Source organism: Podarcis gaigeae, assembly GCF_964106915.1.
Source record: "Podarcis gaigeae genome assembly, chromosome: 3".
In the NCBI taxonomy this organism is placed as follows: Eukaryota; Metazoa; Chordata; class Lepidosauria; order Squamata; family Lacertidae; genus Podarcis; species Podarcis gaigeae.
Window position 1 is genome coordinate 44,470,818 of NC_139680.1, and position 24,068 is coordinate 44,494,885.

At 40.2% G+C, this 24,068-nt stretch overlaps 1 protein-coding gene across 5 annotated transcripts in view; it reads right to left on the reverse strand.

Moving 5' to 3' along the window:
• Window positions 1–24,068, reverse strand: part of EPHA7 (EPH receptor A7) — a 168,125-nt gene that overhangs the window by 30,119 nt on the left and 113,938 nt on the right. For all 5 annotated transcript variants that reach the window (XR_014561906.1, XR_014561907.1, XM_083730127.1 and 2 more), the window contains exons 6-7: window positions 5,095–5,219; window positions 196–364 (exon numbers count right to left, since the gene is read on the reverse strand). Coding sequence is in view for 3 of the 5 variants with exons in the window: in XM_083730127.1 (XP_083586253.1) it covers window positions 196–364; window positions 5,095–5,219 (294 nt within the window). In the remaining 2 variants the exon portion in view is untranslated. The remainder of the gene's footprint in view (window positions 1–195; window positions 365–5,094; window positions 5,220–24,068) is intronic.

Consider the following 24,068-nt stretch of genomic DNA (forward strand, 5'->3'; position numbering starts at 1 on the left):
TATTGATGCTCTTAATTGGCATAAGATATAATTAAAGTTTTACACTTGACATACATCAAACAAGCTTGCTTCTCAAGGAAAAAGAAAACAAGTGAAGTAGAATGGGAAAAGAAAAAAGAAATATGAAGGAGGAAAGTGTCATAATGTAATATTAATAAAAATTGTTTTTAAAAAGAAGATGCAATTAATTTTTACCTGTGGCTTCCTCTAGTGTAGCAACATCTAGCCTAGGGCTATAATTTCCATAGCCAGCAGCAGTAAACGCACGAATCTGGAAAACATAAACTGTTCCTGGTTTCAGATTATTCACCGATACAGAGGTGGCTCTTGTTTTCACTGTTGAGTAAGTTCTCTCCCTTTGGTCCTGGAAAAGCAAAGATAAATGACTGGATAGTATTTAAATCAGAGATTTCAAATTTGCTCCATTACACCAAGAGCTATATAACAGCCCCTGGTCCTGGCACTTTATTTCAATTTGCTACAAAGAGCATCTCCCCCTGCCACTCCCAACACTATCCATGGTGCTCGCTTTGCTTATGCGATCACAACCTTGGGGGGGGGGGGATAAAGAAATAAATGGATTCCCCTGCTCTTCATTTGTTCCTGCCCACCCATTTTGTTTGTTTTTTGGCAACTCAGCTTTTGGAAGAAGCCGCCAGGGCTCACACTTCCTTCTCAAAGCCCAAGGCCTTACTTACTGGGCTCTGGGAATGTCATTGCCTTTTCGTATTTCATTGTATGATGCTTTAGTTTCTGTTGGCTGATCATCAGTTGGCTCAAATAGTGTATTAAGTCAGGTTTTAAGTAACACAGCAAGCTATATCTCCACACAATTTATTTCCTCCCCACCACCTTGCCCTGGAGCTCTGAAAATTGGGTATTTTATTGTTCCTTCATATAATTTTTTACTTTCATTTAGGCAGATAAAGAGTAAGTCATTCTACATGACCCTGGCTGTGTATCCTTGGTGAAGATTCAATGTGGAAAAGGAGGTCCTCTGACTGTAACAGCTGTCCATGAGCTACAGGAGATATGTGTGTGCACTGCTTTGCAAAGGACAAAGAAAATCAATTTGGAAGAAAACAAAAAAATAAGTCGAGTTTTAATGGTGCGTGAAAATTATTTTATGCTGCTTGTGAATGGTTTTGGTTGCATGGTTTTACTGGGTTTTCCTCCTATCAATCTTAGTGCTTTAAATTCTTTATGTTTTATGATTTATTTATTTTTAAAATGATCCACCTAGGGGGCATATTGGAAGATCTATAAATGTTAAAAATAAATAATAAAGAAGAGCTGTATGGGTGGACAACTGTTCACATGTGTGAATCTGCATGCCTGCTATAACTAGTGAACTGCTGGTCAGTGCATTCAACTTCCATGTGTATAAACACATGGAAAAACCTAAGGTTGGGTTAAACCATAAATTACCTGAACCTATTATAGGTTGGAGCCCATTTGGAAGTTTCTCTGTGCAAGCTTCACTAGAGCACTTCTCAGCTCGTACTTTCCATTAATTTCAGTGGGGCTGACGGAGAACTTTGCGTGGGCAGGCGTAGTTCCCCCCCAACTTCAGGCGACCCCTGAACGGAATAATGACTCAAGACAACGTGCTATGGGATTAAAATTGGCCACAACTTTATTAAGTTTCAGATGTAGGAAGACCTTGGCTCAGGCACTGGGCGTTTATCCTTCCCAGTCCCCAGCCAGGGATCTGGGAGACATCAGGGTTATCCAGAATGTGTGGGGATTGGGCTGGCTCTGGAGAACATATGTTCAAGCAGAGAGCCTGCCCCCTGTTTTGCCACCGTCGCAGGGGAAAGCAATGACAACCTCTTGGCGTATGGCCAATGCCTCTCCTCAAGACCCCTTTAATGGGAAACCCTGGGATTACCGCCACAAGGGGGTGTGGGTCACCGCTTCACCCCCCCCCCCCCAATTTAGGAAGATAGACTAAAGGATTCCGGCCAAGGCCTGAAACTGCCAAAGTTGTGACGTTTTGCTACGGGAAAGGCAAAACCTGCCAATGCAGGAAAATCCCTTTCCGGCCCTTCAACAGTGACCTAACGTAGCAGCGCCTGCGTACCTGTGGAAAAGAAGTTAACCTGCAAAAGAAGAACTGAAGGAGGGCAGGGTGGGAGAAGCTCTGGAGCCAACTGACGCTTCGCAGGTAAGATTCGCCTTCTGTTGTGTGGACTGGGTGGTCCCTCCCCTTGCCTGGCCAATCCCCTGGCAACGCCTCCCCAGGCGGGATTGGGTGATTGGCTGAAGTAAGCGGAGACCTCCAGGTATCCAGCCTGGGGAGGGTGAAGCCAGCCCAAACTACCAGGAGCCACACTGGGATCCAGGAGACTGTGCACGACCATGCAAAAGGCACCCCCCATTTGATGTTGGGAGCGGTCATTGCCGTGAGTTGTGCCTAAAGTAATCAAAGAGTGATCACACCTTGTTTTGCTACTATTTGACCAGCACCTTCACATGAAAACTTCAGCCATTTCTACACTAGTGCTTGAAATCGGTTTAACAATTATCCTCTCAAATAAATCCTGGGAATTGTAATTTGTGGTAGGGTAGGAATCACTGGTAGAAAATTCTCAGCACATCACCAAACTACAACTCCCAGGATTCTTCTATGGCAACATGGTATAAAACTGATACAGGTATGTTGTGTAGATCTCCTCTCAAGGAAAGACATGTGTATTTGTTGGGGGGGAATGTTTCCTATTTAAACACTATTTTTTATCTTATGAAGTATTTTAAATACAAATGATTACAAAGCTAACTATTTGCTGGGGTATTTTTTATATTAACAGATGATGACAACAGAAACCTGGCCTTTAAACCACAGAGATTTGCCAGATTTTAATTATAGTTTAGCACAAAGTGAGTTAAAATATGTTTTTGTGTGCGCAGGTTTAAGAAAAGAATTGTTATACTTCTTTTAATTACTCAATTATTTCTAAAATAGGGGGGAAAGGAAGGGGGTGGAAAGGAAAGTGCTAATTTGTGAAAAACAATATATCATAACTTCAGCTGTGAACGTATTTTATATCTAAAAAGATGACTTCACTTAAAAAAAACCCTGAAGTTTCCGTGAACTGTATAACTTCCTGAGTTTACAAACTGGGCCAGAAACCTCTGATTTGGAGACATAACGGAATTCCATACTTCCATTTCTACTTGTCAAAATTGTATTAAAACACTTTAAATAGCATTTGTCACTTTATTTAAGACCTGAAAAGACTTGCTACCCTACTATATGTGAGATACAAACTGCTAGAGCAATTCAATGCTACCAAGTAAAACTGCCTGCTAGATATTAAAGGTAAAGGTAAAGGTACCCCTGCCCGTGCGGGCCAGTCTTGACAGACTCTGGGGTTGTGCGCCCATCTCACTCAAGAGGCCGGGGGCCAGCGCTGTCCGGAGACACTTCCTGGTCACGTGGCCAGCGTGACAAAGCTGCATCTGGCGAGCCAGAGCCGCACACGGTTTACCTTCCCGCTGGTAAGCGGTCCCTATTTATCTACTTGCACCCGGAGGTGCTTTCGAACTGCTAGGTTGGCAGGCGCTGGGACCGAGCAGCGGGAGCGCACCCCGCCGCAGGGATTCGAACCGCCGACCTTTCGATCGGCAAGTCCTAGGCGCTGAGGCTTTAACCCACAGCGCCACCCGCGTCCCTGCTAGATATTACTGTGGTACAAAATAAAAAATAAAAAAAGAAATCCCAACAAAAATGGAGGAGTAATAAAAAGATTTTGATCAGAAAATACTTACAAAGGATGTTTTCATTTACGTATATATTCTAACTGGAAATGTTTAGTTTTTTAAAACTTTAAACTAGTGACATACTGTGAAGGGGTGATTTTGTTAACTTGTGATACCTGGGTGTATTATATTTTTACCAAGTTTGTTTTTTCAAAATTAAAAAAAAAAGGTTTGTTGACCTTTTTGTGCTATGTGATATTAAAGAGCTACATTTTTTTTTAGTGTGTTGATATTATGACAATACAGACTGTGTTTGTATTCTTTTGCTTTGGTAGAAATAGAAACATCATTTATTTATAATTGCTATTAGAATTCATTACATTATTTTTATATATCATATATATTTATATTAGATTTTGATCTCATAAGACAGGAGATATACTATATATCACTGGGAAATCATGCTAACATATGTATGCTCACAATGAGATTTATCAAAGAGCTGGGGATCCTGAGAGCACTGAGAGCTAAAAGCTGGCAAATGTAATTGAAGAAAATAATTTATTCCACTCAAACTGGAAGGAAAATAGAAAAGCTAGGTAGGTCATCAGATCCAATTTTTCCAAGGCCAGCATTTATGCTATTACTAAATTTGGAAGATAAATTTGGAAGAATAAAAGGGTATATGAAGTTTGGTCCAATGTAATGTTTTTCTTGCACAAGTAGCATTATACCAAGGAACACAAAGGGGTGGGGAGGAGAATTTTGCAGGAAAAATCTTTTTTTGCACAAGACTCTTCCTTCTGAGCTAACATTTTCTTCCACAGAAATTATTGGAAAATCTTTATACTGGAACACAAAATCCCACAGATGAGATCATAAGTCTGCCTATTATAATTAGGCCTGTCACCAATTAAATAATTTTAGTGGATTAATCACCTACATTTTAACTGATAAAGCAATTGGATGTACATTACTTTGCAAACTATGTTAAAAAACATAGGTCCATTCTTGAATTTTGAAGGCATTGTGAAATAATTAATAAGTTCTCGTTCATTTTTAGAAGGAAATGCAATCTTAAGACTTCTTTTGTTCCTTCCCTATGTTGCAGTAAACAAGAGGAAGAACAAGTGTGCCCTGAACTCACAGTCCTAACAATTAAATTTGCCATCATTGATGAATGAATTTTGATTGATTGATCTGGTGATTAACTGTTATTGTTCTATTTCCTCAAATACTTTAAAAAACAACAACCATGCATAATACAGACATGATGACAATAAAGAAAACAGTAAGGAAGAATCACGAGTGATAAAAGTAAAGCAATCCCAGTCTGTACAAAACATTGCCCGTGGGAGAAGGAAGAGTAGTATATTTCAGAGTAGTGCTTACTTTCTCGTAATACTTGATTTCATATTCTGTGATGACTCCGTTGGGATGCTCAGGTTCCTGCCAGGAGAGCTCCACACTCCTCTGCAACACTTTCTCTTTCATTACGCCGCTAACTTGCGAGGGAGCTGTTTGGAGGAGACATGTCAATAAACAATAAGCAAATGCGCTGGAAGTCTCCAATCAAGTGTCACCACTGATCAGTCCCCTGCTGCGTTGCTGTCATTAAGGTAAGAGAAAGCACCTTTCCATAGTTTACAATTCAGAAGCTAATGAATATTCAAGCATAGCCTTATTACTGCTCATAAACCATAATAGAAATCTAAATTAAAGTGTAAACAGCAAAAGACAGCATTGTTCAAGTTAGTGCAAGGCAGCAATTGATGGGATCAGAATGACAATTAAGCAAATGAATTCTAATTAAAGCGGGAAAATATGCTTCCAGATTAATCTCTGGTGGTAAACTACTAGACCATATATTTGTTACAAACGTTTCGACAACACTTGTAAGACAAATGAACAAATAAGGAGGCAAAGATGAGGTCATACTTCAGCCCCACATTGTGTCTAATTCCAGCTCAAGTTCAGTTCCATCATATTCTTCCAATAATGCATGCATTTTGAAAGCAAAGAGCATGCATTGCTGAAAAAGAGATTTGCTTTAGTTGCAGATTTGATAGCATTTTTCTTTTGAGAAGCTTGCTTGCTTGAATAATCATTTTTAAAATGAGGCAAGTTTATTTAACTGTCATTAAGAAGACATTCATCTAGACTAGGGGACACACTAACCCACTGTCATTGTCAGCATCTCTGTGACGAGATGATGCTTGAAGAGAGACTCCTGAATTTTCAGCTGGACACTGGGAAGAGGGTGCACCATTACAATGTCAATGTGAACTCATTCACCAAAACACCGATGCATGGTTAACACCTGCTGTGCTTTCTCTTTCTCCAGCAGATTGACATAAACATTACCTGACAATGGAAGGTGCCCTGTCAATACTATCATTATAGGAAATTTCTTAAGTCTGTCACATAGATAAAGAAATCATACTCAGTTTATCAAATTAGTTTTAATAGATGAAACTAAAATTGAATATGCTAAAAATACTTTTGAAGAGAGAAAAATATTGTGTTTATATTGGGGGGGTGTACTAAACCACAATATTTGATTTGGACCCTTCTTTCAAGACTGCCGAATTCGGCTTGGGGCCTGCTTTGGAAAAATCATGCTTTGTAATCTTTCCAATTCACTGTTCAGAATATTTTTTTTAAAGGCTGTAACTTTCTTTTTTATGGAAGAAGATGGAATTTGCCCCTCCATAATGGATAAAGCATGTCAAATTACAGGCCGTTATGTCCACCATTTGTATGTGTGTTGCACATCATTAAAGTTTGGTGTGTGCTTTTTTAAAAAAATAAATGTTTATATAGAAGCATAATTTAGGGGCTTGGTAAGCCTTTCTGAGGGGATGGATCCTACCAAATTTCAGAAGGAGGCCTCCAGTGGGTTTCCCCAAAGGTTTCTCTTACAGTTTGGGGGCACTTAAAAGGAAAAGAGAAGAAAAATCCCTTAGCCTACATCAGACTTCCTCAACCTCAGAGACTACAATTCCCATCATCCCTGACCACTGGTCCTGCTAGCTAGGGATCATAGGAGTTGTAGGCCAAAAACATCTGGAGGGCTGAGGTTGAGGAAGCCTGGCCTACATAGTAGGTCCCCCCTCTCCATTAGTCTGAAAGTAAGTGATATGGGAAATTAGGCAAATAAATCCAGAGCTTTTGTGCTAGGCATTTATATTGTGGGGGTGGGGAGGGTCAGGTAGGGTGGAGGAACAACTAAAATGGATTCATGTTCCTCCCTATGGTTTTGTTTGTGAGCACTGATTGAATGGTATTAAGGAAGGTACTCTTAGGTGGTACTGCACAGAGCAAGCAAAGTATTTTGATTTGAGGATAAGGCTGGAGTGGGCACTGGAAAGTTAGATCTTGTGAATCCATACTTTCTTCACCTCGAATTCTCCATAGTCACCTGCTCAAGCTGTTTCGACATTTTGGGGGAGTGGAACATGAAAGCCTGAGAGGAAGAGGGAGAGTTCTTACTCTGCTCCATGTACCTCTTGCCCTTCCTTTCTGATTTCTCTAACTCAGCCTCTTTCTTGAGTAAGAGCAACTGGTGCTCCCTGTGCAAGAGCATGAGTGGGCTGCTGGTGTGTAGTGCCCTGGAATTTTCTGCTTGCCCAGCTGCCACTTGCAATAGCTAGGATCCACTGGAAACTCAATGCTGCACTGTTCCTGCCTGTAACCATGAAGCTGTACTTGAGCTTGGTGAAGGGGGGGGGGGGAATGGCCAGCGCATCAGCCATCATGGTTTGCGGCCAGCACCTTGAACATGCCTCATGGTCAGACAAATAATGGACTGCTAACAACAGGGGTATGACTTTTAGCAATGATGATGCTAAAAGACCAAATGTGTATCGTGTGATGCTTTGCTGCTTTCAGCAGGGAATGCTAGCAGGAAGAGGAAGAGCAGTAAAAACAATGGCTGAATAAGGCAGACTACAGCTATAAAAATCACTTGGGACAAAGCTATGGGTATGAAACATACACACAAAAGAACACTCAAATCAATTAACAACGTAAGACAAAGAATAGCTAAATGACGAAACTTGAGACAAACAGACTGAATTTAAGTCAAAGTTCCTTCTACAGTTGTTCTGACTTTAATAAGAACAACCAAGCAATACAAGATTCAAACAGAAGCAACAGCAAGATTCAATACAAAAGGAATATGATTTCAATTAGAATTTGATTAGTATTTGTACAATTTGAAAGGGAAGGGTAGATAAAGGAAGGCATTCTGAGTTGGACTTAAGCAAAATAAAAGACTCTTCAGCTACTCCAACAGAACTCTCTCTCTGAATAATTCTTGAGAGACTGAACTTGCAAAGGATCAAGAAACATGTGAGGCTACGGCTATTTATTTACTTCGGTTTGGCCCTGGTAAACTCACCCAGGGCCGTCTTAACCCGGGAATGCAAGGGGTGCAGGGCACCCAGGCGCCAAATTCTGGGGGACGCCATGCATCTGCTGCTGAAGCCGCCTAAGCTCTTAACTATCTACCTGTTATGAAATACTAAATAATTTTGATCAAGCTAGAAAAACAAAATACATATATACCTAGGTATTATCAAAATGTGTATCTCTTGTTTCACTAAAGGACTTTCAACTTTGTGTGCTCATTTACCAAAGATGTGCTGCGCCAGCTGCGACACTTGTCATTCACAACAGCGCCATTCACGCAAAATTAACTCTTACATCAAAATATTATGTTATGTATTGTATTGAGCTGCTATGCAGCAGAAGGGTCAGCGGCACCTTTCTACTTAGGATGTTTCTCCTAAGTAGGTACCTAAACAATACCTATAAGTTTAAGTGTGGTGGTGTTGTATACTTAAGTATAAGTGTATTGTAAATGAATGAGCAAATAAATAAGTTAGTTTCTTTTCCATCCCTTCTTTCGTAAACAAGAGATAAGGCATAAGCATGGTGTCTGACATGAGCATAATAAAAGTTAATTTGGGGGCTAAACTAAATTTGGGGGCGCTGGGTGGATCTTTGCACCCCAGCGGTGCATATGCTAAAGACGGCCCTGAACTCACCCACTCGGATTACAAGGTAGACCAGTCACTCATAACAAACCTCTCCTTCGTCCCCCCATTCGTAAACCTCCAATTTCCCCCCTTTCATTTGCTTCATCACCAGCTGGTGATTCTTTCAAATAAAAATAAATAAATAAATCCTGGTATCAGCCATGGCAGGCTCTCTGGAGCCCTTTGACCATAACATTTCCCACAACATATTGGGTGCTACCACCAAGCCTGACCATAGGAACCTTTTTCCTCAGGAGTTATGTGCCAATTCCAGGCTGGAACAAGTATTATCCCCTGGTCCTGTATTCATAATCATTAGCTGGAATTTAGAACTCACTGGTCTGAAAGCTACCCTACCCATTGCTGTTGTTTTCTTCTTGAAAAAGACAGCAAAATATGTACAAGACACATACTTACAATCTGACCTGACTTTTCATCTTCTCACCCAGTATTTTGTGTATTGCTGTGACAATACAGGCTGAAATCGCAAAGGAAATTCCCGCTTGGCTGGTTTCTCCACTCAACAAATGAAATAATTTAATCCATCTGGCAAAGGGAAGCTTGGAGGATTACACTGTCCTTGGATGTGATTGCCAAACAACATGAGAAAACTTCACACTTCCTCCCTGGATTAGAATAGTTTAAATAGACTGTTTGATATTTGCCAGACTGCTTCAAAGGGATCAAAATATAATTCTTAACCTTCACATACAGGGTGGGGGCAGGAAATGCCCATTCTACCACTCTCCAACATATGCATGAAAAACTGAAAAATAGACTATGGTCTATGCATTGACTTATTAGCATATTACTGAAATTGAGGCTGGGTTTAGAATGCTTGCCAGGCCTCTGAAATAAAAGGGATCTTGTTCCCAGAAAGTATTCTTAGGATTGGAATGTATTCTAAACTGGTTGTGGTTCTCTAAGGTGTCAGGCAGAGATATTTTTCCATTCATTTCCATTAATTATTTTAACTTGAGATCCAATCAAAATCCTTCCCCAGGAAAACCATGTGTGCTCTAACAGAACTATGGCCACTCCACTTTTTTAATGACTCCAATCAAACAGAGAGCACTAAATGTATCAGTGGTAAAGGTAAAGGGACCACTGACCATTAGGTCCAGTCGTGACCGACTCTGGGGTTGCGGCGCTCACCTCGCTTTATTGGCCGAGGGAGCCGGCGTACAGCTTCTGGGTCATGTGGCCAGCTTGACTAAGCCGCTTCTGGCAAACCAAAGCAGCGCACGGAAACGCTGTTTACCTTCCCGCCGGAGCATTACCTATTTATCTACTTGCACTTTGATGTGCTTTCAAACTGCTAGGTTGGCAGGAGCACGGACAGAGCAACGGGAGCTCACCCTGTTGCGGGGATTCGAACTGCCAACCTTTTGATCGGCAAGTCCTAGGCTCTGTGGTTTAACCCACAGCGCCACCCACGTCCCACATTCTAAATTAACTTGGGAATGATTCATATTAATGTCAAAGAAACATTTAGTAAAAGGAGAAACTGATTATTTAAGTATCTTAGCCACAGCTAAATTGCCATAGAAAAATCTGTTGGACTTGCACTGATCAAAGCTCATTTTTCTATTTATTTGTTTTTATTGGAAGAGTTTCATAGATAACAAAGGTACATATAACACCTCTGGATTTCCCCCCGAACTTGTCACCCTTTTCACATCAAGCTTCAGGCAAAATCAGCAGTGTTTCCTAAGAAGGCAGGAAGATGTAGCAACTTTTTAAAGCCCGTCACCTCCCAAAATACTCATAAACATAGATGAGTAAACATGAATACACAGAAAGATAAATTTCTTGAAATTGAGCTTCGTTTTCTCTAAAATGTGTGGATATTCTTTTTTAAAAAAATATATTAGCCCATCTTTCTTGTACTCACTGGGGCAGGAGGGAAGCAAAATAAAATGTATGAAGTGCTCAGAGCAACTCAGAGTCCCACATTATTTCTCAGTACAAAATGAAGTATATGAAGTGAAGAGCCTTATGTGAAATGAAATGCTTTTCACTTTAATTTAACCCAAGTCCAGAATAAAACATACCAATGAAAGCAAGGAAATTGAAAAGAGAAGTGAGAGTTTATTTCCAATCTATCAGCAAGTGAAGAGAGCTGTTTCTGGCGCTAAAAGAAGTTTAATGTGAGCTTTTTTAAAACCTTTTTTAAAGGCTTGAACAAAACAAAATTACTCAGCCATTTTCTCCTATATTGCTTTGAGCTAAAACCTGTAAATTAATAACTTGCTTGCTGGATGACATGGGCCAGTTGTTCTCTCTCACCCTGACCTGCCAGACACAGACTGTGTGAAAGTACAATGGAGGCAAGAGAGCTATGTACGTAGGCCATCTTGAGCTCTTTGTTGGGAAGATAGGACATGAACAAGCACAACAATATATTTCCTGGCCCATCCTAGAATCATAGAATCATAGAGTTGGAAGAGACCACAAGGGCCATCGAGTCCAACCCCCTGCCAAGCAGGAAACACCATCAGAGCACTCCTGACCTATGGTTGTCAAGCCTCTGCTTAAAGACCTCCAAAGAAGGAGACTCCACCACACTCCTTGGCAGCAAATTCCACTGTCAAACAGCTCTTACTGTCAGGAAGTTCTTCCTAATGTTTAGGTGGAATCTTCTTTCTTGTAGTTTGGATCCATTGCTCTGTGTCTGCTTCTTTGGAGCAGCAGAAAACAACCTTTCTCCCTCCTCTATATGACATCCTTTTATATATTTGAACATGGCTATCATATCACCCCTTAACCTCCTCTTCTCCAGGCAGTAAACTGAAGCAAAAATAATTCATTTACCCTAGTATGAAACTAGGAGCTTCTGCTCAAAATTTAGGAGTCAATCCACAACAAAACAATGGCTATATTTACAACCAAGGGTATTGAGCCTCCATGGACCTGTGGGAAGCATCAGGCTTCTGTGAGCCACCTTCATCTTTCCACACGGCTGGGATGAATGCTTATGCCAAGTTTAGCTGGCCTTTAAAGAATCCCAGTTTAGCAGTCCTGGTTTTTTTAATTAAAAAAAAAATGATTAGTTAAACAAGCCAGATGTGTTACTCACGACTTCCAAGTTGGCTGATTTAGAAAGTAAACACTGTCCTTAATTTCAGAATTTTTAAATGTGAAACTAAACTTGACTTAAGTGTTCTTCCCGGTCATGGCAGAAGGGACATAGCCCATGGAGGCTTATCAACATAGTGCTCAACCATTCACTGAGAACCTTCCCTGTGATCTTGAACTTTTAAATCATGTATCATGTATTCCAGAATATCAAGCTCAAATATGTGAGCTTCTCTTATTTCAGAGTTGCCCAACTATACTATATTAATTTTAGACCAGTGAGCATCCCCCAAGGAATCCTTTGTACAGTGGTACCTCGGGTTAAGTACTTAATTCGTTCCGGAGGTCCGTTCTTAACCTGAAACTGTTCTTAACCTGAGGTACCACTTTAGCTAATGGAGCCTTCCGCTGCTGCCGCCATGCGATTTCTGTTCTCATCCTGAAGCAAAGTTCTTAACCCGAGGTACTATTTCTGGGTTAGCGGAGTCTGTAACCTGCAGCATCGGTAACCTGAAGCGTATGTAACCCGAGGCACCACTGTATTGTAGTATGGTGAGGTTCTGAGAATTAGCTTTTAGACATTTCTGGGTCTGCTCAGCTCCAAAGATTTCCTAGAAGAAATTTCTATTGTACAGATGGACACCAAGAGTACTATACTTTCTGCCTTGTCATCTAGAACTAGGAGGGCTGATCAGTGGAGCCTCAAGAAATTTCGGGACTTCAGTGGAGCTTTAAACCTCCCATTTATAATAATAATAATAATAATAATAATAATAATAATAATAATAACAACAACAACAACAACAACAACAACAACAACAACAATAATTTATTTGTACCCCGCCCATCTGGCTGGGCCTCCCCAGCCACCCTGGGCGGCCCCCAACAAAGATGAAAAATACACTAAAATGTCACATATTAAAAACTTCCCTGAACAGGGCTGCCTTCAGATGTCTTCTGAATGTCAGGTAGTTGTTTATCGCTTTGACATCTGATGGGAGGGCGTTCCACAGGGCGGGCGCCACTACCGAGAAGGCCCTCTGCCTGGTTCCCTGTAACTTGGCCTCTCGCAGTGAGGGAACCGCCAGAAGGCCCTCGGAGCTGGACCTCAGTGTCCGGGCAGAACGATGGGGGTGGAGACGCTCCTTCAGATATACTGGACCGAGGCCGTTTAGGGCTTTAAAGGTCAGCACCAACACTTTGAATTGTGCTCGGAAACGTACAGGGAGCCAAGACCGGTGTTATATGGTCTCGGCGGCCGCTCCCAGTCACCAGTCTAGCTGCCGCATTCTGGATTAGTTGTAGTTTCCGGGTCACCTTCAAAGGTAGCCCCACGTAGAGCGCATTGCAGTAGTCCAAGCGGGAGATAACCAGAGCATGCACCACTTTGGCGAGACAGTCTGCAGGCAGATAGGGTCTCAGCCTACGTACCAGATGGAGCTGGTAAACAGCTGCCCTGGATACAGATTTGACTTGTGCCTCCATGGACAGCTGTGAGTCCAAAATGACTCCCAGGCTGCGCACCTGGTCCTTCAGGGGCACAGTTACCCCATTCAGGACCAGGAAATCCTCCACACCTGCCCGCCTCCTGTCCCCCCAAAACAGTACTTCTGTCTTGTCAGGATTCAACCTCAATCTGTTAGCCGCCATCCATCCTCCAACTGCCTCCAGACACTCACACAGGACCTTCACCGCCTTCACTGGTTTTGATTTAAAAGAGAGGTAGAGCTGGGTATCACCCGCATACTGATGAACACCCAGCCCAAACCTCCTGATGATCTCTCCCAGTGGCTGCATGTAAATGTTGAAAAGCATGGGGGAGAGGACAGAACCCTGAGGCACCCCACAAGTGAGAGCCCAGGGGTCTGAACACTCATCCCCCACCACCACTTTCTGAACACGGCCCAGGAGGAAGGAGCGGAACCAGTGTATGACAGTGCCCCCAGCTCCCAGCCCCTCAAGACGGTCCAGAAGGATGTTATGGTCAATGGTATCAAATGCCCCTGAGAGATCCAGCAGAACTAGGAAACAGCTCTCACCTTTGTCCCTAGCCCGCTGGAGATAATCAGCCAGTGCGACCAAGGCAGTTTCAGTCCCATGATGAGGCCTGAATCCTGACTGGAAGGGATCCAAATGGTCCGCTTCCTCCAGGCGTGGGGGAGTTGTTCAGCCACCACTCTCTCAATCACCTTGCCCAAGAATGAAAGATTTGAGACTGGGCGATAATTGGCCATCGTGGCCGCATCTAAAGATGGTTTTTTAAGAAGCGGTTTAATAACCACCTTCTTCTCAAGGAAACCAAGACATTTAATGCATGTCTTGGTTTCCTTGAGAAGGAACAGGGTATGAGACCAGGTCTTGGCATTTTTTGCCCAAGCTAGAGAGGTGAAAGACTTCACATCCAGCTTCTGATTATGTAAGATGCTAGAAGGTTGAGCCAGGAAGTCAGGTTCCACCATAGATAGGTATAAACCTATTATACCTGTTGTTAATCCTGTTCCTGCAGTTCCAGGAGATGCATTCATCTAGCTTATTGTTTTACACTGCATCCTTATTGGCATTTTATGGAGCCCCATTGAATTGATGGTGAGCCACCAGTCTGATGTCTCTGGCAGAGTGCTGCATTTTGGAGCCGTGGTAGGGTGCACCCATAGAGGGTGCAATTACATTGAAGGCAGTCTAAGACTGACCAAAGGGACTTGGGGGCTACTGTTTAGTTAGTCAGTTGCCTATACCCCTGTCTTTGTCCAGTATCAGCCACTAAGGGATACTCGTAGACTCAGCCTGTGGGCGGTGACCCCTTCTTAATTCATGTGTATCAGTCTACTTACACAGTATCTTGTCTGTACTTCAGAGGGCCTTGTCATCAATCACCTCACCACCCGAACCTCATTGGTTTTGGTTAATTTGGTTGAATTATTCTGATTGGAAGATTCTATAGTTGTTATTTTTAAAAAATAAATATCACCCGTTGCCATCTTTCTTGTCTCAAGTCTTCTTGAGTGTCTTGGCAGAAAGGCAACCTGTTCGTAGCTAAACACAGGGAGACTAAAGCATTAGGAGGCAGGACTACTTCAGGAACACTTGACTGCTCATTACAGATTTCTATCACTGTTTTATTTTTGGTGGCTGAAAGGCCCTTAAATTACCTGCTTTTCCTAGGGGAGCATTGGTAACTATAGCTGTTTGAATACATTTCCAAATCAAGTGAGGAGAAACACAAGGTTAGAACTGAACTGTTGTAAAATCTGGACCAAAAATGGCACTTGCTGTTTCCATTTCATTTGGTTAATTGGATCATTTTAGCATACACCTTGTTAACTGTGCATGTAAAAACTACTCAGGGTTGAATTTTATATATGCTAATTTCCCCTATTATATATTCTGTCATATTCATTTCAAGTTTCTGTTAAACACCTCTTTAAGTGGGAAGTAGGAATCAATTGTGTGCCATTATTTCAATTTCCAAGTTTGAGAGAAAACATTACCCAAAAAAAAGAATAAAAGCATTATGCGTGAAAGTAATAGCTGTCATGGGCTGGATTGAGACACATCAAATAAGTGTTTCAGTTTAAAGAGTTGTAAATTTAAACAGGGAAAACAGGTAGAGAAAAACGGGACTCCACATCACCATCTGGCAGCACAATGTTATATCGCAGATATAATGCATATACTGTAAACTGCTTTTTCTTTACTAGTCTAGCTGAGTCTATCTGAGTTACAGATGATGCCTATAGACATTTTCAGAACACCTCCATTTTTGTGTTACTGTTTATTTTTTGTGATCTCTCTGCCCTGCATCTTCCAAACCAGCTAACATACAGCTTTAATTAACAGTGAACTGAACTTGAATTGCAGAAGATGAACAATATTGACATGGATGGAATCTGCAGCTTCTGTGTCAGAATCATAAATGAATTCTGACCTGTTAAGCATAAACACAGAGATTCAGTAAACGAACTTATCAAGAGACAATTGTGTGCACCATATGTGAGCGTCCAATTTACATTTTGTCCATTTCTTTAGCTGAGGTGCCTCAGAATTCAGTCTTTCCCATAGGAATGGAAGTTTCTAAGCACCCCTCACCCCCACAACAGAGATACTTTCCCCTTTTGAGTTTACTCACTTACATTTTATCCTTTTTCTTTCACTATCCATCTTCCATGACAAGTGTCAATTATGGCCACAAGATTTATGAGATGGAAAGATAAAGCACAATTTACAAATCATTTCTTGGGGAAGCAGACAGGTGTAATGACAGAAACTGCTTTCTGTAATTGAATTTGTTGCTCCTATCTATTCAGTCACACAAGGATGTCAACATCAAGGGTGTTAGGCATGTTGGTGGTGGGGGAAATCTTAATTTATGCCACAATTTTACTGGCCTTTTGGCAATGCCATCTGGTCTTAAACTTGTCTACCAGCATGGTCACAATTTGGTGCATTAAATATTATTCTCAGTGCATAAAACCACAGATTTTATAGGCTGCACACTGCAGTGATTAGCTTATTACAGAGAGATGCCCAAGGGACACTTTAATATATTTCAGTCTCGTGAGAAAGTGTACTTAGTTATTTATTCTTGTCGGGTGAGCCTGAAATAAACTAGAGCTGAGTAACAGGAAAAGCAAATTAACAGCGAGACAAATATAGAGTCAAATATTAAGTGCAAATTGTATAAATAGTCCATCCAGGTGTCAACAGAAAGCAATAATTAGTGCTGTGCTGCAGAGTTGTTAAAATTGCCATGTTCAAGGATGTAATTTTGTGGCAGGAACTACAACATCACTTAGTATGAACGTTCCTAAATTGTTTCCAAATACCTGTGAAATTTAATCAGGGGTTCGTAGATGCAGCACTTCCCACAGATCTCACAGATCAGATAAACAGACACCTTAACCCTACTTGGCAATGTCATAAAAAACAATGACATTGTTCAAACGTTTTATTCTAAACTTGTTTTTAAAGATCAAGGCCTATGTGCTCACTACACTGCCCATCATATCCTTTATTTCCTGTAAAACTGCTGATAGCAGCCTGCAAAACTTTCACAAACGGTACCTGTAGAACAGTTTCACAAAAGCAATTTCAGAGCTCACACCAATTGGACTGTATGACTCTTCCTTCCAAAAATGAGACAAATCAAAATAAAGAAACAGAAAGAATCTGATATTAGGTACTAGTATTTCTGCTTGTGGCTATTGTTGATGTATATGAATAAGTGTGCAAATTTCCTTCTACCTTTTTATGATACTTACACAGTTACTCAACAATACTACCCTATATAGCCATTTATTACTTTAAGAGGTGATCGTTGGTGTGAGCCACAGCTGGTAGACTCCAGGTAGGCTGTGGGCAACTGCCTTCTTCCCTCCTTTCTGACATCATGATATATCCGTATATTGCAAGGTTTAGCTGGCGATACATTACAATGTTGCAAAGCAGATATCGCCCAGTCCTAATTATCACCTTCATGCCCTGCCTGTGAACTTCTAGAAGCAAATAGTTAATAGGGAATAGAATAAGAAATGGTGAACTAGATAGACCTTGGACTGACATAGCAAGGAAATCAATACTTCCTTGATTTCAATTGGAGCTGGCCCGTCTTTTGTCCTTTCTAGTGAGGGTGGCCAAATGCAAAAAAGGACAGGGCTACTGCACCTTTAATACTTGTATTGGAAAGAGGAATTTAAACAGCAACAACTTGTCTTCTACACAACTATTAAAGGCACATGAACCCTGTCCTCTTTTGCATCTGGACACTGTATTACTCTCTCAGAAACTGTTATGAGTGCTGGAACCCAGCCCACTGAAATGGTGCTTCCTAGGCAACTCCTCGTCATTTCAATCAAATTAGTCAGCCTGCTCGTAATCAAGTCCCATCAGACTTATTTGAAAGTAAGCATGCGTAGGATTATAGCTCTCTCTCTCTATCCAATTGTGTACTGGATTGTGATCAAAGTGATTTGTCCTACTTGAAAATTATACAGACATCTTATTGCCTATAGTCCTTGAAGCAATGAAGCCTAACATGGATATGAAGGCAACCGCACAATATCTACCCAAAGGTTAATTTATTGTGTAAGTACTTCAAATCAAAGCTGCAGCTGAATGCATTATTAAAGAATGCATAAGTTGGAAACATTTAGAAATCATTTTGTTTTCTGATTAGTTCTCTTAAAGAGAGGGGTAGATTCTGATTTTCAGTATTACATCATGTAATCTCATGGACTGCAGTGGAGTAACAGCAGCACATCAGACTAGAATCTGGCATGCGGAATGCTATTTCCATATGTAGTTTTAGCTCTCACTAATGCATGACTTGCAAAGCATTTCCACATCATTAAAAAAATTAATTATTATAACCAATCATAAAGCACTCATCATTAATACTCCTACTCAACCATTTTTCAAAATCATATTAAAACTTTATCAGGAAATGATTGTGCTATTTTTGTAAGTACTTTTGTCTACAACTTTCACAGACTGTCTAGAATTCACAAGTATAGAAGATGTAAAAGATGACTAGTTTAAACAGCCTTAGCTTACCTCCCACACAGAGACACTGTTCTCAGTGTTTCCAGACACTGAAGCATTTAAAACCCAGTTCTTTGTGTTCTCGAATATGTACAAAAATAGAGGAATGGCACATGTGAAGAAAATGTATTATTTTGACAGACTGGGAGACTAGGCAAGGAAGGTGCACAAGCAGAAGATAAAAGCAGCATGTGCCCTAGATTCAACTCCTTTCACCTCAATCAAAAACAAATAGTATGTGTGCATCTCCTCCTGGATCAGGTACAGGATAAAAAAGTACAGCACTGCATATGCAGCTTTGAGAACTAGGTATCTGAACATAGCAACTCCCACCATTTTACTAGGCAACGAATGAAATAAAGAGTATTATGGTTCAAATTGTGTGCACATATGTGCACATCCATGTGCTAGAATATAAATTCTTTTTCCTGCTGCCCACAAAGCAGAAGGAACCATTGGTGACAAAAGACCCATTCGGGCATCTGAGGCTCACAAATGTGGGCTTAAAGTGGGGAGGGTTCACACAAGAGCTCTTCCGCTCCTGCCAATCCTCATGCAATGCTGGCTCCACTTCAAATATTTCTGCACTGTCTAAAAGCTCAATGCACTTAGAATCCTTCTTTTAACACAAAAAGGTGGGGTGTGCAGATGTATACAGAGATGTCAGGGAGGGCTTCTGCCTCCCTCCCCATTAAGGTCACACAAGGCCACTCAGTGAACTTCATGGCTGAGCAGGGAATCGAACCAAAATCTCCTAGGTTCTTGTTCAACACTCTAACCACTACACCACTCTGGCTTTCAAAGTAACACAATAATGATGTTATACCTGTATAAATTCAACTGAACTTCTATTGCAGGGATGGGGGATTTGTGGCCCACCAGATGTCATTGGACTAAATTGCCAGCATTCCTCACCATTAGCAATGCTGTCTTGTGCTGCTGTCTTGTGCTCTACTGAAAACCAAATATTGATAGGGCTCAAAACCTACAAGTGCTTAAAGCTGAGTGGGGGTGGAACAAATCACATATGTGAATAAAAAGTTTCCTCAAATAACTGCAAATTGCATGTTTGATTTGAGCCATATCATGTGGGGAGCTTTAAGCTGTGGTTCCTACATTCTCTTCTATGTCAATCACTTCAACTGACTAGTTATTGAGGATACCATTTTTTCCACCACTTATGCAGTTGTACCTGAAGAAGGGATCGACACAGCGCTCATGGAAAACCTCTTCCTTCTGTTCTCTTCGCTGGCTCATAAATTACACCTGGCTAGTCAGAGGTGGGCAGTAGTGATGTTGGAGGAAGGTGGTGTACTGTGTGGATTCATATTTAGTCATCTTTGAATTCTACAGGCTATGTGATGTCATTCTGTAGAACTCAGTTGGTTTATTTACCTGTTTCATGATCCACCTTTAATTCAGTGCTAAGAAACAAGCTCATCGGAATATAGCTAATAAGCATGATTTGTACAAAATGAGTATGTGCAAACAGCTTTTTATTTACAAAGTCAGGTACATTCTGCTCTAGAGATTATTTCATTTGAAGGCACTGGGATGGATTTTGGCTGAAATAGTATTGATCGACACTTAAGTATTTATTTTCTTTATAAATCTCTATTTACAAAATCTATATTGACTGTTCCCTAACATGTCATGTTTATCCATGGGTTTAACCAACCATTCTGTTTTTAATTAGTTTCATAGTCCGAAAAGGAAAATAAATTTAAACAGCAATTTCCTCTTTTTTGTCAGAAGAGATTAGTACTTATGTAAGTTTTTCTTTTTCTTTAAGCATCCAGAATATTAGCCTTCAACAATGCAAAACTGGGAAACATAACAGCTCCTTGGTCACCCCAAACACTCTTGCTAGTTTGTATTAAAACCATTTCCACATAGTAACACTTCATATTGTCATCTTTCAAAGCTATACACTGCAAAAATGAAGAATGGATTGAATAATTGCTAAACGCAGCCACAAAAGTAAACCAGAAGCCCTTACACAGCATCAAGGAATTCTGACACCTGGGTGAAGAAAAATAATTAATTTATGTTTTGGATTTATGGGGGCCCTTAGTGGTAGCTTGCGAATGAAAAACACTGAGAAATAATCCTCCTGCATACTTGACCTTACCTTTCTTTTTCTACAATTGCTTGATTAAATTTATTCCCTGTTGTATACTATAGGAACTAGAACTTAAGACTAGGATGCAAATCTTAGTAGGAAATCTGTTGTCTTACCAGTTGCTGGGGAAGCTAATTTAGGCTACCAAACAGGTGGTGGCAATGAATTTATTGATATCTGAGGGAAGGGGACACATAACTCTTTGCTGGGCTGTGTTATCTGACGTGGTGGTAGAGGAAGGAGCATCTGAATTTGTTTAAAACCTTATTTCACCTTTTAAGAAAAAAATTTCCTTCTACCTTTTTATGATACTTAACAAGTTTCTTTTCCCAAAATCATGCTACATGGTGGTCATTTTGGAATTAAGAAAATGGTGGCCAGTCTGCCATGAGTAGAACTACACTGTTGGCACAAGAAACTGCCCAATACTTAATGAACACAGCCCAGTTCATACCTCTTCCTGGAAATAGAGAAAGGATCCACAAATACAGCATCTTAGTACAGCCCTAACATTGACTGAATGCAGGCTGTGAAGATACAGAAACATGCATGTATGCAGGGTGAAAAGGAGCCTATTAAATCAGCTAACTGCTTAAAATTTACAATGTTTAGACGTCTTTATTGGGTTCTCTGATTTATCTGGATTCCATTCTTCTCCCATCTCTCTATCTGAAACTTTTGTGGTCTGAAACTACCCTAGGATTTTTAAAGATTTCCGAGACATAATAATGAAAAATGGAAGCATTACAATAGCTACATAACATGTAAGTGCATGGATTGGTTCTCTTTACCAATATAGTTTGACATTTATCACAATGATCCTTGTGTGCAGTTTTAATCATTTAAGAAAATAAATTATGAATGTTCAAAGAAGAGAATTTCTTTGAAGCACTAGTTCTGTTTCATGACTAAGGTGGTAGTAGCATTAGAGAGCTTAGTATACAAAGTTCGCCGGAAGCAGGAATTAGTACTGGTATGAACATCATAGGTTTATCATTAAACCTTGGTTAAATTCCTTAAGCCTCATCCTGAATCTGTAACTAAGCTTACGTATTTTTAGCTATTCCTTGATTGCCTTAATTCTCCTATTGCTGTCTCTCCTCAGTAAAAGTTGGATTCTATGCTCTTTCAAAAAGGAACCTGTCTTTCTCGCTTGGGAAACATGGTAAAGTGCCTCTTACACTGATGGCATCATTTGTATAAATAAGCAAGCAAGCAAACAAACGAACCATCTTTTACTTAACACCCAGCTTTTATGAATTATTTTACCTCAGTTCACAGGAAATCTGTTTTCTTTTTCTATGGCATGAACTTTCTGTTGCCCTACTTCATTTATAACATTTAGGCATTTCAAGTTTTGTTAGGTTGCTTCCTTTTTCCCAAGAACTTCTGATTAGGTTAAGTATTTAACACAATAGTTATGAACAGTTAAATTTTAAAGCATACCCACAAGTCACAGGAAGAAGAAAGGGTCAATAAAGCAAATGCAAACACTATTTCATTTTTTTTTTAAAAAATCAGCAATGGTCTTAAAAGCTGGAATGGAGAATAATCTATTTAATGACACTTTTGCACCACAACCCTGTAAATCTTAGATATAACAAATAGAACAAACCACTCTTCTAATGAGTCCATTAATCATGAAAGTGAAGGGAGGCTCAAAAGGGTTACAATTTCTTAAGAAGGAAGGAGCTCATCACTGCCAAAGTCTCACTAGTTATCCGTGCCATGGCAGCAATTCTATTTTCGATTAACGTTGCACCACACTTTCTAATCCAACCACTAAATCTCCTTTTCTCTTCTCAGCATCCTAGTAAATGGAGCTACAACAAACTGAAGGAACGTTTCAGGGAAAATAATCAATCTTTTTAATGTCATCACTGAAAAATGTCTGATCTAAATCCAGTTGTAATGTAGTGGGAGTCCTTCTGTGGAAACGGGATGAAGAATCTGTTCAGGATTTCTCTCCCTTTCAAATGAAAACAAGATACGCTGGATGACCAGCCTGGCTCCCCCTGCCTTTCCCCTCATTCCTGCAATTCTTCTAAGAACTTTGGTTTATATTCCTGACTGTGTCATGTGTCCCATTACTTAACTACGTTAGTCTTAGTCCAACTATTAATGGAAAAGATAAATGCCCCAAGTAATAAGAATGAAAAACCTCTACACTGTGAAAAGTTCCTTCTCATGGTAATAAAAAAAGGCAAAGAAAAGATAGTGCACAAATGAAAGAGGTCTGCTTCAAGTCCCAGCCAAACAAACTTCTTATAGCAACGGGATGTGGAGCACTGCCTCTGATGAAAAGCACAATGTGCAGGCAGGTTTATGTAAAAGAAGCCAGTCCTTCAGCAAACCTTATCCCAAACCAGCTAGGGTTTTATAGGTTTGCATTGAGGCTGGAATTAAGTAAGTGGACTAGGATAAAGCGGCCCAGTATTATATTGCCCCAATGTCACATCACAAATGCTGAATCCTAAATATTGGTAGATACCACCATACAACCAGTCTTAAGGTAAGTGAATCTGGTCTTCATCTTTTTTTAAAAAAAAAACCCCACACACTGCCCTTCATCAAAAGATCTCTGGGCAGAATAAAGGAGAGGTTTTTTTAAAAACAAACAAACAATCAAGTGGTATAGTAGTGTTATGGGGTGAAAATAACAAATAATCCAAAGCAGGGTCTTCTCTCTGTCGTGCTGAGGAATTGAAATGCTCTTCCTTGGGAACTCTGCCAGTCACCTTCTTTGGTTTAATTTTTGACATCAGTTAAACATCTTCCTTCTCTGTCAGGATTTGAGAATGATTCTGGTGAAGTGGCTACCGCCTGTTTCTTTGCTGCATCACTTATAATATTTTGTCTCTTTTCAGAACTTAATTAATGTTATTGTTTTAATTCGATCAACGTTTTAAATGAAATTTTATGTTTCAGTAACAGCTTGGAGGATTTTTTAAATTGAAAAGAAGTATATAAAACATTGTAAATGGACAAATAACTTTAACAGTCCAGACCGCTGCAATGAAATGTTTTAGAGAGAAAAACTAAAGCATATGGCTAAATCTCCTCCATTTCTTGAAGTTTAAATGTGATCTAAATGGAACTACCAACTCCGAATTTTATAGCAAAGTGTCTCACTTTCAGTTAGTGAACTGCACCACAATCCTACGAATATTTACCCAGGATTACTCCCAGGTAAGTGTACATTGGACTACAACCTTAGTGGTAAAAAATTCCACAGGAACCATTTGTGTAGGCGGGATATAATCTAATTAGAGACTTCCTATTAGTTCCCATGAAGAGATACACCAAATAAAATGCAGAACTCTGAGAACGGCACAGAACGTCTGGAACTGTAAGCTTAATTGTTTACATTAAATTACCTTGATGTGTTGTTATAAAATGCATTTTTAAATTATGAAGAAAGAAAATGGCAAGATTCATATTGGTAACTTTATGGGAACACTGCGAGAAAGATAGTGTGAGCTTCTTTTCTTCATCAGAAACGAATAACTGGATTTGGATAAGATAAATCAAATTAAAAAGGCATGATCCAGGCAAAGTTAAGCACTTTTTAAGTCCCCCTGATTTCA